General features: G+C 58.4%; 1 protein-coding gene across 3 annotated transcripts; it reads right to left on the bottom strand.

Annotated features, from left to right (window-relative positions):
- Positions 1–582: 582 nt before the first annotated feature.
- On the bottom strand, positions 583–16031 carry UBE2J2 (ubiquitin conjugating enzyme E2 J2). 3 transcript variants are annotated; one of them, XM_045475237.1, is made up of 7 exons: positions 15736–16031; positions 11152–11282; positions 8779–8819; positions 3405–3507; positions 3181–3319; positions 2753–2833; positions 583–2193 (listed from the first exon to the last, which is right to left on the bottom strand). In XM_045475237.1, exons 2-7 carry the CDS (start codon positions 11280–11282, stop codon positions 1909–1911), a joined length of 780 nt encoding a protein of 259 aa, XP_045331193.1. In that variant the 5' UTR covers positions 15736–16031; the 3' UTR covers positions 583–1908. The 3 variants fall into 3 exon arrangements, with proteins under 3 accessions (XP_045331193.1, XP_045331194.1, XP_045331195.1); XM_045475238.1 differs by having other exon boundaries at positions 15578–15928; XM_045475239.1 differs by lacking the exon at positions 15736–16031 and adding an exon at positions 15424–15571.
- Between the last annotated feature and the right edge of the window lie 1020 nt (positions 16032–17051).

Below are 17051 nucleotides of genomic sequence, written 5' to 3' on the forward strand. Positions count from 1 at the left end.
GTGGGACTCAAACTCACAACCCCAAGATTAAGAGTCGCACGTTCTTCCGCCTGAGCCAGCCAGGTGCCCAAGTGCATCTTTTATCTCGGGTCACTTCAGGCAGCACACCGCCTTGGACCCTTGGTGAAGGCTCTGTACTGCACGGATCTACCTCTACCACTGACAAAGGGTTTTTGAGAGTTGAGGTTTCACATACAGCAAAGAAATAACCCGCGTCGAGTAAAATGTTTGCTAAGCCATCTACCTCCTCAAAAACCTCAGGAAACACCAAGTGTTTGATCAGACGCCCACCTCCACAGACGCACCCTTGAGCCAGGTGTGGACAGAGGGCGAGGCCTGGCATCCAGCACAGCAGAGCCTCGCCACTGCCCAGCGCCGCCCACGCAGGGACCCAGGCCCAGCAGCATTGCCACCAGGGCCCGCGGTTATTCCTGGGGCACCACCGAGCTGCAGATGCGGCAGCTCCAGCCCCCCCACCCCTCACAGGCCCAACCGCCGGCCTGCCCATGGGCCAGCGGCTAGCCTGGCACCGGGCTGAGACGGACTTGCATTGCCGCCAACAGAGACTCAAACGGCACAAAATTTAGGAACAAAGATATAATGAAAGGTTCTTTTTCACACGAGTGGGTTAAATACACACAAGTGGTAAATTATAGGGCAATTTTAAATAAACTGATCAAAACCCAAAGTCGAATGTACAAGCGCGTGGCTGCACCTGAAGCCCCCTCTGGCCTCTGGAGTGAAATCACAGCACCTCAGCCCATGACTCACAGACACGGTGCTTCCAAATAACGTGCAAGGGAAACGATCAAGCAGGCGCTTAACGGAAGACATCAGCGACCCAGGGAGCCTGCTTAACCCCACCAGCCCCGCCCGCAACTCAGGCCAGTCCTCCCGGGGCAGCCTTCACCTCCTCTTGATGCCCAGTTGCGTGTGGTCTTCTAGGGGAAGAGCCCACACCGGACAGGGAGCAGCTGTGAAAAGGAACACAGGAGCCTATCTTCAGGGTACACCCAAGATCTGGGCCAAGTGTGAGGGGAGCCTGTCAGGTGCAGAACTCCATGGGGCTGCTGGGGTCAGAGGAAATGTCCTGTGGGTACCAAAGGTCACCCCTGCAGTAGCCAGGAACCTGGAGGTGGCAGTGGGGAGCCCAGCCTGGCATAGGTGAGGAGGAAAGGGGGGGGTGGGGGGTGGGGGGTAAAGTGAAAGCAGCCTTCGGGACCGCAGAGGATAGGGTGGCTCTTTGAACAAAGGACGCCACCTTGTGGTCAGACATCAAGCGGATGTGGAATTTCAACTTCAGCAAAACAAGAACCCACTTTGCTAGGAAGGATTGCTTCTTTCCAAGAGAATGCAAACACGTTTCAAACGCTGAGGCCAAACCCCCACGTCTCCTGGACCCCCGTCCGTGGCCGTCCTTGGCCAGCCCCTGGGGCCCCCTGGCCAGGCCCCTGGGCCCTCTGGCCAGGCACAGCTGTGGGAACTGCTCCTGCCTGGTGAGCCAGGGCTCCACTGGACCAAGAAGTGCACGCAGAGTATTTGCTAATCGAGTTTTGTATTTTTAAGTGACCAAATCTAGTAAAATGAAAAACAGGTTTACTAAAACAGGTCCGAAAGACGATACAGGAGATTAAGCTATAAAACCAAAGCATGAGGTCCCTCCTCGACACCCAAGCTCCATGGTTCCCAACAGACCCCAGGGCGAGGACAGGGAGCTGAGAATCTTGCACCTCCTCTAAATCCAAATTACACGCTTTGGTTTTTGTTTTCCTTTTAAAGGTTTTTAAAAAGCTAACCCCAGAAGTCAGGCAGGTCCACCCTGCGCCTGGCGGCACGTCCAGCCAGCCCATGGCGAGCTCGGGCACGGTGCCCTCGGTTCGACCACCTCTGCCGGCTGTGGCGCGGGGCTCACTCCTGCGCTATGCTTCTCAGCACGTACTTGACCGTGTAGGCGAAGGCTGCAAACCCAACTATAACAAACAAGTTCGCCAGGGCGCCGCCCAGGAGTCCGTGGTGCCGGTTGGCCTGCTGGAGGCCCGCGAGGTGCGGCCCGGCCCCCGGCGCGTGCCCGTTGAGGAGCTGAAGCCCATTCTGACCGTGGTGTGTTTCCCCGTCTGGAACCACGTCTGGTAAGGGGAGAGCCTGGGGTCGGCTGCTGAGTTCATCTTGAGCTTTCTGTTTTTGTTTTATTTCCTAAGATAAAAACAGGAAGGAACAAGGCTTGGTCTAAGTAAGCTGCTTCCTTTAGGACAAGGGAGGGTCCTAAGATCCACCACAAAGATCCTGCCTGGGAGGCCAGTGGTCACCGGCCCGACACTCACCCTCGGAAGCGGGAGGCGCTCTTAACTCTGTTTAACAGATGAGGGGACCCAGGGACTCGTCAAAAACACCAAGCCTGCGCCGCTCAGGGCCTAGACTGAGCAGGTCCAAGCGACACAGAATCACTGTGGCCTCGACCTGGGTGCGGCCTACCCTGCTCCAGAGCGAAGATGAGGGTACATGCCAGCCCCTCTTGGCAGGCCCTTCCCCACAGCCCAGCAGCCCACCCGAGGAGCCCTGCGCCCTGAGGAGGGGGGCAGGGCTGCACCTGCCAGTCAGCACCTACAGGTGCGTGTGAGAACAGGCGCCCTGTGTGCTGTGTGTGTGCAGCAAAGGGACACACAGCAGCACAGTTCTCTCTCCGGAAGAACCAAATCTGGAAGTGCTCCTGGCGAGGGCATCGCAAAACGGACCGCCAGCATCTGTGCCTTACCTCCACGACTTCAGGGAATAATTCACAGAAGACTTTGTCTTTTAAATTAAACACTAAACTTTGTGCCGCCAGCTGTCTTTTCTAGGAAGAAACAGAAGGGAAATATCAGCCTGAAGATTAATTTCAACTCTTTCACATTCTACACACATTTTATCCTCAAAAGCTGTTGTCTTCGTGTTGCTGAAAGCACTCGATAAACTTGCCGTTCACCACAAACTAATTCAGCCTCATCAAGGCTTGTTCGTCTTTCACTATCGTCAATTAACGACATGAAACTTAGTTCCCACTTAGACAATAAGTAAATAAAGACCACTCGACAAGGACCAGACCCCGTGCTGTCCCTGGAGGGAAGCCCGGCCTGCTCTTCCCACTGCCGAGGACATGAGCGGGAGCCCCCCAACATGCGAGCCGTGCTCTCCACCCCTCACCGTGAAGTCCGACGTCTCTATACTGCCCAGGGTGGGGCCCTTCTCCACCATGAAGCTAAGGAGCCCAGTCAGGATGGTGGAGACGGACCAGGCCGGGTTCCACGTGTCTGGGTGGAAATCCGTGATGGAAAGACACAGCCTGCAAGACAGGGACCCACTCAACAGAGCACACACACTCGTCATGACCACATTCACACTTGAGAAGCACGGCAGAAATGCCTTACCTTGTATTGCACTTAAATCTTCCATTGGGTGTTATCATATAAATACTGGGAGGTTTAAAAGGAAATTCTCTGGGAAAAACTAGTTTTCCATGGTAATAGCCACCTATAGCAAAACAGAGAAAGAGCCTTGTCACGGTCTACAGTGCACCCCCTGTGGGGCAGCCCCAGGCACCAAGCTCCGCTCCAGCCCTCAGGCTGGTGCCACGACCCTCAGTCTCCCACTCGGCCCCCACCCTGCCAGCGCCGCCCCCCCACCCTCATCCCGGGCCCAGCGGCTGACCACCCCTGGAACACGAGCATCTTGCTGGCAGTCTCACTGGGGGCTCATGACCACAAATCAAGAGTGGCCCTTGCCCCACATGCACAACCCTGCTCACCCTTCCCGGGCCCCCTGTCACTGAGAACAGAGCCTCAGAGGAAAAGCCGTACCCAGGTCCTCACTGGGTCCTCTCGCCCACCCCTGAGCAGGTCGGCTGAGGTCACCCCTATTCCAGACCCCTCTCCCGCACTCCTGGTCTCTCCTTCTCCACCGAATGACACCCTGCAGCAACCAACTGCCATCATGTGACTCTCCCATCTCAGAAAAACAAAAACCAGGGGCGCCTGGGTGGCTCAGCCGGTTAAGCCTCTGACTCCGGCCCAGGTCACGATATCACAGTTCGTGGGCCTGAGCCCTGCATCGGGCTCTGTGCTGACAAAGTGGAGCCTGCATGGGATTCTCCGTCTCCCCCTGTCCCTGCCTCTCCCCAACTCGTGCTGGGTCTTTGTCTCTCACAAATGAATGTTTAAAAAAAAACAACAACAACACACCTGACCCCACCCCACTCCCCCTCCTTTATGTAAAACCCCTTGAGAGGCACATCCAGGTCCACCCTGCCGAGGCTCCCGCCCCCACCGCGCTCCCCCACATCCGGCACGGAGATCAGCAGAGCCCGCCCCCGTACCTCACAACCACGCCCCCTGCCTCCTTGGGCGCCACCCCACCTTGGCTCCCCACTCCCGTCCCACTGCCCCGAGCACTGGCCGCTGGCTCCTCTGGTGCCCTCCCTGACCACTCACACTTCTGGGTCCTCAGGCTCACGTGACACGGGGATGTCTCCAACTGGCACCTGCACCTGGCCCCCTGGGGCTCCTCCCCCCACTGCTGACCCACGGGCCGACCATCCGGGCGACACTGCCCGGACAGGTCCGAGACACAATACCCATTTCCCTCGAACAGCAACTCCACCCTCTTGGCCGCTCACACCAAAACCTGGGAGGCCCCGCTGCCCCCACCCACCGCCATCACCTCACACCTCCTCCACCGGCAAGCCCTGTTGGCCACGCCTCCAAACCGATCCCAACTGCTCACTTGGGATGACCTCGCGGGCCTCAAGGCTCTCGCCCCTGCCCACTCGGCTCACGGTCCCACGGGCCACCTCACCTCACACCCTTCTCTCGGGGCTGCACCTGGGAGCCTGCTGGAAACGCAAAGCCCCGGGCCCACTGCAGGCAGGCGACACGGGACGTGACTTGACCGGACACCCAGTGATGTGTATGCACGTGCGTGCTTGCGCAGCGAGGCTTCAGGAGTGCCGCCCCGTCCTCCACCCGGGCCCCCTGCCGTCCCCAGCACCCTGGGTGGGGCCCCACCTCAAGGACCGGGACGCACCACACACGTCTGCTCTCACGCCACTCGGGTCGGGCCTCCCCACGTCTCGTACGGGTCGTAGCGCCCCGGCCGCCTCACGTGAGTGCCGTCTCCCACTCCAAGCTCTGCCAGGACCGGAGGGATGACGTGAGCGAGTGTCCCCCGTGAGGCCGACTCAACAGCCAGACGGGCCCCCGAGCGAGAAACTAGCACTATGAACGACACTCGAGGCACAGTCAGCCGAAATCGCTGAGAAAAGCCCAACTGGAAAAAAAGCAAGAGATACAAACAGGTGCTTTTCTCAAGAGGAAGCAGGCTCGGCCGACGTGCGCTTGGAGCCGGCCGCTCAGGGAACGGCTCCGTCCGCAGCGCAGCGGAGGGCAGGTGGGCAGGAGGATGCGGCCTCGCGGCGAGCCCGTGAACGTCAACACCCACGCTGACCCGGCAGCCCCGCCTCCTGCGTCCACCCGAGAGACGCCAGGTGAAAGCCGGCCGACGCCTGCTACCCTCCGAGGGAAGGGCTCGCTCGGCAGGAGCCGCGCAGAGAGGCAACCGCACAGGGAGCGGACGGCTGCCGCGCAAACCGGGGAAGCGGCCGCAAGGCGGGCGGCGCGCGCCGGACCGCAGACGCACGCAACCCCCACGGCCAGACGTGCAACGTCAAGCGTACGAGATGAACTCCGGGAGGGTCTGTGGGGGGAGGCTCATCCTGAGAGGTAAGGAGGCAAAGCAGGGGGCGTGGGAGGGCGGAGCCTCACCCAGAGGTCAAGCCCTTGGGGAGTGCAGAGAAGAAGCGCACGCACCCCCACGCCGGCAGCTCCCGCATCCTTCATTCCAAGCGTCCAGAGGCAGACGAGCGACGAGCACAGCCCTGACCGAGCCCTGGGGGCGGAAACCCCAGAGAGCACGGCGGCCCCGGACAGAGGCCAGGGAGGACGGCGCCCGGGTAGGGACGGCGTCGCACCACGCACCTCCTCCACGGAACTGCTTCTGCAACTCCGTTGCAACAACAACAAAAGATCCGTGGGCCACCGCGGTGCCAAGCAGCTCCTGGGTTCTCTGTTCCACTGACCCGCATTTCCCTCCACACTCGGCTCACCGAAGCTCAGGCATCTCAAAGCCAGGCAGACTGACTCCTCCCACTCTGTTCTTGTTTCAACTGCTCTGGGTCCTCTGCCTTTCCGTGTACGTTTTACAATAAAAATCTCAGAATAAATTTGCGTACGTCTACAAAAAACTGTGCCAGGACTTTGACAGGATTGGGTAAAATCCACAGATCGATTCAGGGAGAATCCTCAGCAACGCCTGTACCAGCGGGAAGCCACTTCTGAACCGTCAGGATCGGTGTGCCTGGAATCTGCCAGGAGTAGCGTGGGCGCAGAGCCCAGAGCAAGGACAGGGTCGGCGCTCAACCCATGCTGAGCCGAACGGACACGGCCAGGGTGCAGAGCCATGAGAGACTGGGAAGGAGGGGTCGGAACATCCGGAAGCCAGAGAAGGAGCAAGTGTGGAGGAAGGAGCCCACACCATCAAAGTCCACAGAACCCCAGACACCGAGGCCGGAGAGCCATCCCTCGGATTGACAATTCAGGGGGCCCCCTCATCGACCCTGAGGAGAATGGTCAGCAGAAGGCAGGGCTACAGAGGGCAGAGTGCGGCCCTGAGCGCAAGAGAGGATGGACAGCAGGGGAAGAGCCAGGAGCAGGTGCTGAGGGGCAAGAGGGAGGCAGGCAGTGGAGGGAGAGAAGGCTAAGGAGGGGGAGAGAAAGAAGAAAGAAGGGGAAGGAGGAACAGCAGGAAAAGCTGGTCTCTGAGGAGACGGCCTGAAGGCCATGACCAGCAGGGAGATACACAGGGCAGGACCACACACAAAGAAGCCCTGGTGACAGGGTTGGGTCTGGGGGTTGGGGGTGGGAGGGGGGGTCTCCTGCGGTCCCAAGCCCGGCAGCCTCCAGCAGCCTCCACTCGGGGCCTGCCCCTTCCTCCCCCTGCCACCTCCACCCCTGTCCAGGTTCACTTCCAGCAGCAACAGGCCTGGTTACAAAATTACTAAATGTTCACAATTTTTTGGAAAAATATTAAAACTATTAAAAAAAAAAACCTTAAAATCCCACTTGTGAGAAAGAAAACATGCTCATTCCTAGTTTGTTAGAAACACACATGTATTTAACAAGTATTTTTTTTTTTAACGTTTATTCTTTTTGAGAGAAGGAAAGATGGAATGCAAGTGGGGAAAGGGCAGAGAGAGAGGGAGACACAGAATCCGAAGCAGCTCCAGGCTCTGAGTTGTCAGCACACAGCCCGACGTGGGGCTCGAACTCACAAACCGCGAGATCATGACCTGAGCCGAAGTCGGACACTCAACCGACTGACCCACCCAGGCGCCCCTCTTTTTTTTTTTTTTTTTTTTTTTTTTTAATTTTTTAATGTTTATTTATTTTGAGAGAGCGAGAGAGAGCGAGCAGGGGAAAGGCAGAGAGAGAGAGAGAGAGAGAGAGAGAGAGAGAGAGACACAGAATCTGAAACAGGCTCCAGGCTCCGAGCCGTCAGCACAGAGCCCGACGCGGGGCTCGAACTCACGGACCGTGAGATCATGACCTGAGCCGAAGTCGGACACTTAACCGACTGAGCCACCCAGGCGCCTCCTTAACAAGCATTTTAATTATGACCTGTCCAGGCTGCCCTGAAGCCCATCTGCTGCTGCTTTTCTAGGAACCCCACCACAAGCCCATCAAGCCCACACCCCGCTGCTGGACACTCGGGCGGCCCCCAGTGTGACACTATTAACACACCCACCCTACAGAAAGGCTTCTGCACCCGTTTCCCCAGGACACGTCTTCCCAGAACAGAGACTCCTGTGTCAAAGGAGAGTCCTCATAAGGCTGGTGACACACGTGCCAAACCACCTTCAAGAGAGCCAGGCCAGTTCCACTCTTAACCACCCACCCACACCCACAGCTTTCCCCTCATGGTCCAGAGCAGTGGGTCTCGAATGTGCTTCTCCAGCAGCTGGACTCTTTTCCAGTGAAATCTTATGCAAAACCCCCATGTGGAGGCAGATGCCACTCAAAGTGAGCACCCAGCGGCTGGAGAGCTGAAGGTACAGCCCGGCCACAGCTCTGCCCTGGGCTTGCCCCACCACGGCTCATCCCTCGACCTGGCCTAAACCCGGAGGCTGGTGCCAGGCTCCCTGTAGGCCCCTGACCCGCTGACTGAAAGAGCCCAGGTCTACTCTGTAAGTGACACCAGAGGACACTGGGCAGCATCGCCAAGTCAGCCCCGGCAGAACAAGGAGAGCAGAGGTGCCCGGCTGTGCCAGGGCAGACCCTGCACCCTCCCCGTGAGCCTCGGGGCCCCACCCACGCGAAGGGGCTACCACGTGGCTCAGAGGGCTCGGCAGAGCGAGTGCTCGACAACCACGGCTTTCTTTCCCGACAACATTCGTGCGGGTCTGAACACAGCAGGGGAAAATGGCTGCACTGCACGGCTTACCAGGTCTGTCTTCCGGCTCTGGCCCCACTCACGTCAGAGGCTGGGTAACCTCTGAGACTCACAGAAAGCCCCTGAAGACTAAACCGCTTTAGGATCTGAAGTAACGAGGACGGACTCCAAGCAAGTGCAATGTTACTAACGGACATGCAGACTAGAGCGTGAGTCACAGACACGAAGTGCTTGACAGGAGAGGTTTGTTCAGGAGACAAAAAGGTCTCTTGTTCCCCTCGCTCAGATTGAAGACTGACTTACCTTCATAAGGAGTCATCTCTGGGCCTCGGACCACATAGTGCCTGAGGGAGAGAAGAAAATGAGCTGGCTTTAGGGACGGCAAGCACTCCGAGTTCTGAGCCCCTCCGCGGCCGGGGTGTGGGGTCCAGCCGAAACCAGACGTGCGAACATCCCAGGTGAACTCGTGCTGTGGTCTACGCACTCCTAACGGGGTCTTAGGAACTGTATCTTTCACGTCCTCCACAAAGTACTTTTGTGCCTGCAACACCTGAGAAACTAACACTCTCTAACCACGAGAGTCCATTAACAAATTTTCAAATGCTAATTTCACACACATTCTTGAGATGTACTTAGAAACCTGCACTTCTCAGTGTGCCCAAATATCACCAAGTAGGCCAAGCGGGGAACAGCTGGTGACACGAGGTGGCTCTGTGTCCCCCAGTGTTGACGTTCTAGAAGAAGCAGACGTGTGACCTCAGAGCAGCTGGCCTCACGCAGGAGAACAGGGATAGCCTGTAACTGTCACTGAAGTCCTCACACAGAGCCCAAGCCCAGGTGGACCCACGTGCTTCAGACCACGAGCGGCGGCACTCACAGATTCCACTCTCCCATGCAAATAAGGAGCTTCGGCCGCACGTCAAGAGGTGCGTGGACTTCAGCATTTTCACATATAAGAGAAAAGCACGAGAGAGAACGTAGAGCCAATCAGACACAGCTGTTAGCACGTCACTAAGCATCCCTTCGGAAACCCCTCTTCCCACAAATGCCACTCGAACGTCGTGGGTGAAACACATGCCAGCTGATATGTTTTACTCCACAAACACTGCCATCCTGTGTTGGTGGACCAGGAACAAGTCTCAGAGCTTAAGCACGTGACACACCCAGGAACGTGGCCTTAATTTGTCACTGCTCCCAATTCCGGGGTCCAGTTTGGGAACACTGGGTAGGGGCAGCGAGCAAGAGCAGAGAGCCCAGCAGCCTGAGTGGCCAAGCAGCACGGCACTCGGGGGACACCCCCAGCAGGTGATAGAGCCCAGCCAGCAGGCCGGACACGACTGTCCCCAGCCAGTCTGGGAACTGGATTCCAGAGTGGGGAGAGGGGCTCACCACCCCGATGCAACATAAACTGTTTATGCCAACGATACGACATGGATCGTGCCAGAAGGAAGCCAGCCTCCCTGCTGGGGGTCTGGAACACTGGGAGGTGCCGGGCGGAGGCACATGACCTGCTCCAAGTGGCAATCTTGCGTCCTGGGTCTCTGATAGGCTTCCCTGGGGGACAGCACCTCATGTGTGTGGTCACAGCAGGGCTGGGGGGGCTCGTGTCGGTCTCCTATGGACTCCGACTCCAGCGCGCTGTCTGTCCCTTTGCTAATTTTGCTGGTTTTCCATGGAAACAAATCTCAGCGATCGATCCTCCTTGTGAACGACTGAACCTGGAGATCTGAACTCACAGGCAGAGAGAGGCTCCCCAAACAACGAGGACGACCCTGCGACTGCTGTGGGAGCTGTCCCTCCATCTGCCAATTCAGGGGGCCGGGGAAGCTCTGCTGTAACCCCAAAGCCTCAGTCCCGCGCGGCCCTTTTCACCCTGAAAACCCTCCCTCACCTGCCAGAGCAGCCCCTCCTCCCCAAGCTGAGGAAGGGAGATCCAGAACCCGTGAACACCTGTCCAAACACCTGTCCAATCTAAAAAACAGCTTTTAACTCAGTTAAATTCCTTTTCTCTGGACAAAATACCCTTCACACAGAAAATGCTTACTATCTCAACCCTACACTTTACTTCCCACAGAACCGATAAATCTAGTAAGGGCAGCATTTCCGTAGAAGCACGTAACCTCCTAAGGCCACACCTGAGCACAGCCTGAAAGTCACTATGAAGCCAGTGTGCATGAGGCTCAGAGCCTGTTACGTCGGCCAGGGCGACCAAGCACTTGCCCCAGCCAGCGCCAGGAACCCAAGCATCAGGGCCCCTGACCCTCTGTCACAAACTCTCTAAGACAGGACAGGCCACTCTACAGCACCAAGATGCAAAGAGCAGAAGGAGAGTCTAGAAATGCAACTTCTCCACCAACAGCCGTGAGACCTATGACGTGCCCCGAAGCCTCCCCTATGGATCCCACAGACCCACCCGAGAGGCGCTCCCCAGCGTGCTCTCTCCAGACCCAGGGGACAGAGGTCAAGGAAGACCCCATGGTGGCCCCAGCCGCCGCCCATCAGGAAGACAACCAGGCCTCATCCGTAGGCCTCAGCCTGCCCGCGTCTGAAAGCGGTACAGACAGATGCACCCTTCCCAATGCCACGACAGGACAGGAGCACCAGGGCCTCCCCATCAAGCGAGCAGAGAACCCAGGTGACAGTCGGCGTGGGGTGAATGGTCACGTGGAGCCTTACCATTCAAGGATATTGGAAGGGAGGGGCTCAGCACAGATGTAAGGCACCGGGTCCTTCTTAATGCGAAGATAGTCCTGTTTCAGCCTCTGGGTCGCTGTCGTTGGAGCTCTTTTATTGCTGCTGCTGCTCATCTAGGGAAAGCAAACGTCTGTTTCCAAAGAACGACAGACACGCCCTGCCTCCTCAGCCACAGACAGCTTCAACAGTCCCACGAGGTAAAGGCCAGCCACCCAGAAGCCAGGCCTGCGGGCTGTCCTGACTTGCCGCCCACCCCCACACCAGCAGGACTCGACGAGTCTCCTTGGGGGTCTGCCCCCCACAACCTTCGTTTATGTGACACCAGGTCAAAGATAAAAAACGAAACAAAACCAAAGCCCCGCTTCCATCCTCAAAGAACCTACCCGGGAGAAAGACCTCGAATTTAAAGGGTCCTAAGGACCGGTGTGCTGAGGCCAGCATGGCCTGGTGCTCCTGCGCTCTGTGCTAATGAAATGTTTACACCACAGAAATCAGGATGCACCCCAAACCAGCCCCCAACAAAAGCCTGTTGTTAAACATTTTCCAACATACCTACTACTGCTCAAGAGTCAGTGGGAGGACGGGGGACCTGGGTGGCTCAGTCGGTTAAGCATCTGACCCTTGATTCGCCTCAGGTCATGATCCCACAGTGTGAGCCCCCCTTAGGATTCTCTCTCTCTCTCTGTGTGCCCCTCCCCCACCTGCACGAGTGCTGTCTCACAAAATTACTTTAAAAAAAAGTAACTAAAAAACAAAATGGATGGGAGGAACAGGGGAGACTGGAGGAAGATAGGGGGCCCTGAAAGTCTGACATTCACACTGGGAAGAGGCAAAAGGAGCACCCTCCTGATCAGAGCTAAGGACACGGGTAGAGGCTTCAGATAGCATCACGGGTCCGGGGAAGGGCACTGGGCCACTGTGTAAGGAGCCACAGCACAGTAAATGGTGGCTGACAAGGCTGACCAGGGAGGCAAGGCCACGCAGCCAATAGCACTGCAGAAAGTTTTTAGGTCCAAGTCTTAAGAGAGACCAGCCTTTCTGTTGGATCACTTGGGACAGGTTAGCAGAGCTTGAAGGGGACAGCATGAGACAGATGAGATGGCACGGGAGGGACCGGACAGCACTGAAGGCTGAGGACCAGGAGTGAGGTCGCAGCCATCATTCAAGAGAAGAAACGGCCTGGCTCAGGGGGTGGGGGGGGGTGGAGCCCGGGACACCTCAGTGATGCTCGGAGGCAGAGGGGAGCGATGGTGAGAGAGAAGACAGAGCTCCCCACCCTCACAGGCATTGGAGCAGCTCAGCCTGATGTGCTCTGCATGCAGAAGTTTCCCCTAAGACAGCAAGGCAAAAAAGTTCTGCTGCTAAAAATAAAGTGTGAAAGCTGCCAGTCTAAAATACGATAGAGACAGAGGACACACGGGGGTATGCGGGAATGGGAAGGGACAGCAGCTTCCAGGCTAGAGTGGTGGCAGACCGAAGCCATGCCTGTCCTGCTCTCCTCCACGCCACTGACGCTGCCACTCAGCCATCTCAGGCCGTCTTGCCAGCACACTGGACATCAGCGGCCAGGATCTCGACCCTGACCTCCAGCCTGCACAAACCTGAAGGCACTCTCCGCCCCCCATCATCTCCACCTCAGGGCCTTTGCTTGCTCATTTCCCTGGCAACAGCCACAGCTCCTTCCGATCCGTCAGGTCAGAGGTCTCTGGGCTCCTGCCCCTTTGCTGGCTCGATTCCCCTCAGAGCACTAAACCCACTGCACTACAGCGGGGGCTTGGTGTGCTTCCCACACCCCAGGGCCTGCAGAGCGGTCCTCCTGCACACGTCATTGCCCACCCTTTCCTCCTGTTCCCACTCCAATCACCCTAACGCAGGGTCGTACTACCTCTCCCATCAAGCACCACCAGACTCGCCCCTGGCCCCCCAGCTTCCAGTCTCCCCTTTTCAGTCCACCCCGTACACTTACGTCAGATTAACTTTCTCCACCCACAGTTCTGATCATAGCATTTCAAGATCTCCCCACAGCCGGACAGACAAACTGCAACACCTCCCCCTTCCTGCCAAGCCCCCGACAAAGAAGCCCAACGAGCCCTCCTAGTGTCTGACTCCCAACCCCCTCCTCACCCTAACCCTACGGCTGTCTCTCAGCCTGGTCTCTCCTGGCAGAAAACCCGCCTGTGCCCTTCCTGGCCTAGCTCCAAAGCTAAGTCCCTCAAGAGCCTCCCTCATTTCCCTAGTCAAATGCCCCCACAGGCCTCCCTGCGACCCAGCTCCACACCACACAGGTGCCCTCCAGGCGCCAGCAGGAGCAGGAGCAGGCTGCAGACAGCCTACGAAGGGAGTGCTCTCCCGCGCAGCACTGCCCCCAAGCTCCTGGCCAAGCCAAAGGGGCCAGGTGGCTCACCTCACCGGAAGCAGAACCGCCACACTGGACTTGTTGGGTGTCTTTTACATGTTCACCCTGTGGCTCAGTCGGTTGGGCGTCCGACTCCCACTCAGGTCAGGATCTCGCAGTTTGTGAGTTCGAGCCCCGCGTCGGGCGCTGTGCTGACAGCTCAGAGTCTGGAGCCTGTTTCAGATTCTGTGTCTCCCTCTCTCTGCCCCTTCCCCGCTCACGCTCTGTCTCGGTCTCTCAAAAATGAATAAACATTAAAAAATTTTTTTAAATGTTCACCCTAAAATTAACACTCTGTAATACGCAAAAAATTCCCTGGGCAATTCAAATACCACCGTGTTTGTGCGTGATTATGTGGCAAGGCTGGGTGCTTAATGAAGCTTACAGGACAGACACACAAAATAAATAGATCCTGCCTGGTCAGTCACAAACTTTTCGCTCATTCTTGCTCTCAAAGGTATCAACTTTTTTTTAAGTTTATTTATTGTTGACAGAAAGAGAAAGCACAAGTGCAGGCGGGGCAGAGAGAGGTGGAGAGAGAGAGAGAATCCCCAGCAGGCCCCACACTGTCAGCGCAGAGCCCGATGCGGGGCTTGAACCCACAAACTGAAAGATCATGACCTGAGCCAAAGTCGGGCGCTTAACCACCCAGGTGCCCCTCAAAAGCATATTCTTTAAAGTCACATTTATGATTCAACTACTCAGTTCAGGACAAAGAAAAAGCTCCCCGAGGACCCCTCCTTCGCCCCACTCAGTGCCCTCAGGGGCCCCTCTGGTCTACGGCACCTGCACAGGCCCGTGAAGCAGGTCTCAGGTTCCCTGCAAATCCCCACAGGTGGGGAACATGAAAAGCGTTATGCTGAAAGAAAAAGGGTGCAGCATGAAAACAAATGTCAGGAGTAAAGTGTCAGCACACGGGAAGTAAGGGAGCGCTGCCTGAACCAACGCCCGGCAGGCCGCGAGACCCGCCAGCCTCACACGGACACACCTGTCATCCGCCCGGCACCCAAACACCCTGCTCCTCTCTTCTCCGCACCTCTCTCCCACTGAGTAAGCGTAATTCAGGTGACAAAGTGGCATGAGACCTTGGCCTGACCGACCAGATGGGCACGTGACACTCCCAAGCCCGAGCCTTTCACGGAAGTCTCTCCTTTCTCCACCAGGATTGCTGCACAGGCTGGATAGGGGCCCAGGGCCAGTGGAGACAGTCCCACTACCACTCAGGCACCTGCCACACAGGTCAACCCTTCAGAAAACAGCAGACTGCTGACCGCAAGCCCGAGGCACCACGCCCGAAGTCTACACAGCAAGTGTTCCAATGATGCTCCTTTCTACTGAAGCCAGATTACACCAAGTCTCACTGGCCTGGAACAAACACAGTACCCACCTGGCCCATCGCTGCGCTGTGTTCTTACGCACTTAGCAGCTCTACTCCCACCAGGCTTGACCCCTCTTTGGCTGTTCCATGCCTGGGCCCAGAAAGTGGCTGGGAACTGGACTTGAATTAAATACAGACCAGCTAGGTGGCATCCAGTGAAAAAGGAGCTACAAGTTCACGTCTCTTGAAGCTGAGAGGGTGCAGGTAACCGGCAGAGGTGGAGAGTGGGCCGGCACAGACGAGGAACTGGCCCAGGGCCCAACGTGAGCGCTAGTCGGCAAGGCCCACGGTGGAGCCAGCCGACTGGAGCTTCCCAGTCTTACGGCCTGAATTTTCTCTCAGCTACTACCCCAAGAGGCATAACCCTAAGGACACTCACTCCTGCTGGAATTTACGAAACAGTTTGGGTACTGATTACGGGTGAAGCGGCGGGCTCGATGGCAGCCACCCCAACACCAATTCCCAGGATACGTTTACAAACCAAGATCTATGCCGGCTACTCCTGGAGGTGCCCGCAAGCGTGCCACTAACAAGAGGGCCTTCCGTGGGAGCCCCAGCCGTGAGGCCAACCAAATCCCCAAGCTGGCCGCAGGACCACCCCGGCCCGGAGCCCCGGGCGCCCCGCCGTAACCGACCTCAGGTTCCGCGCACGGAAGCTCCAGGCCCGGGCCCCTCGAGCGGCAGATCGAACGGCGACAAGGCTCGCGGCGGCCCCGAACCCTCCGCGCGGGCCGGTTCCAGCGGGGCGGACGCGCGGCCGAAGCCCCGGTTCAGGCCCGCGCCGCTCGCTCACCTCTCCCCGTCGCCGCGCGTGGGCCGCCGCCGCGCTCAGGCTCGCCGTGGTCGAGACCGGAGCAGGGAAGGAAGAGCGTGGCCCGCGCCGGAGAGCCTCACCGCGCCGGGAGCGAGCCCACCCCACCGCTGCAGCGCCTCCGCCACCGCCGCCGCCGCCGCCGCCTAAGCTTGCAAGATGGCCGTTCACGGGGCGGGCGGGGGAACTGTGCTCACCCCCACTTCCGATTCCGGTGCGCCGTGCCCCGGGGTGGCCGCTCTAGCCGGCCGGGCGGACGTCGCCTGCGTCTCGCTGCCGCCTCGCGCCCCGCAAGGGAGAGAGCGTCGGCGCGTGCGCACTAGCGGGCAGCTCCTTGGGGCGGGGGCCGCGGGACGGTGGGCGCATGCGCTTCGGCGGGCAGCTCCGGGCGGTCGAACCTGCGGTGTCTCCGCTGATCTGGTCAGGCCGCCAAGGCCCTCCTGGGCATCTTTCCGCTACAGCGTTGTCGGCGGGCGGCCCCAGGGGTTGTCAGCGGCCGCAGGGGTCCCGGATCCCCTCACTCTGCACACTACCTCCCCATGAACCCTGGCCGAGAGCGGGGCGCGCCAATCCCAGGAAGACAGACAAGCTCCGTCAAAGGGTGTCTCCGGAGGTGCCGGCGTGAACTCCTCCTTGAGTTCACTGGGACCCCGACCCTCCCACCATGCTACCCTCCACGGGATGGGAGCCATCCGGCCTGGGGAGCGCAGTCCTTGTGCCCACTTAACAGGAGAGAGCTGGAGGCGCTGGAATCCTCCGGCCCCATCAGTAACTGAACCTGCCCAGGGCCCCTGAGAGTCACGTCCTGAATCTCCTTGTCTGGCCACCAGTGAGGCATGGGGATGGGGAGCACTGCCAGAACCTGGGCCAGGTGGGGTCTGCCATGGGCAAGCCTGTCCAGCCCCTGCCTATGGCGAGAGCTGGCCTCATAAAAATAGTTTCACTGTTTCCCCAACTGAATTTTCCACCCAGCCCATGAATGGGGTCATTATGCAACAGTGGACACTGCACTGAGGCTTGCTTTCTGCTCCCACAGTCCCCTCCCTGGCCCTGGGGGAGGGGGAGGCAGAGCCTGGCCACTGTGAGTATGCCTGAAGCAGTTAGGTGCAGCTGCTGCTCCCAGGGCCAGCATCAAAAGGGTCCTGATTGCAGAGGCCTGGGGCTGGCCCTCTCTGCTCCTCAGGAGTGCCGTGGGGGAAGGCTTGGAGGGACGTGAGGACGGCACACAGGAGGTAGGAGAGTTGGTGTCTGAACGCGGGGTGGGCTGGGCAGCTGAGTAAGCCAGCACACGTACTGCC

This window comes from Leopardus geoffroyi, chromosome C1 (assembly GCF_018350155.1).
Source record: "Leopardus geoffroyi isolate Oge1 chromosome C1, O.geoffroyi_Oge1_pat1.0, whole genome shotgun sequence".
Lineage (NCBI taxonomy): Eukaryota > Metazoa > Chordata > Mammalia > Carnivora > Felidae > Leopardus > Leopardus geoffroyi.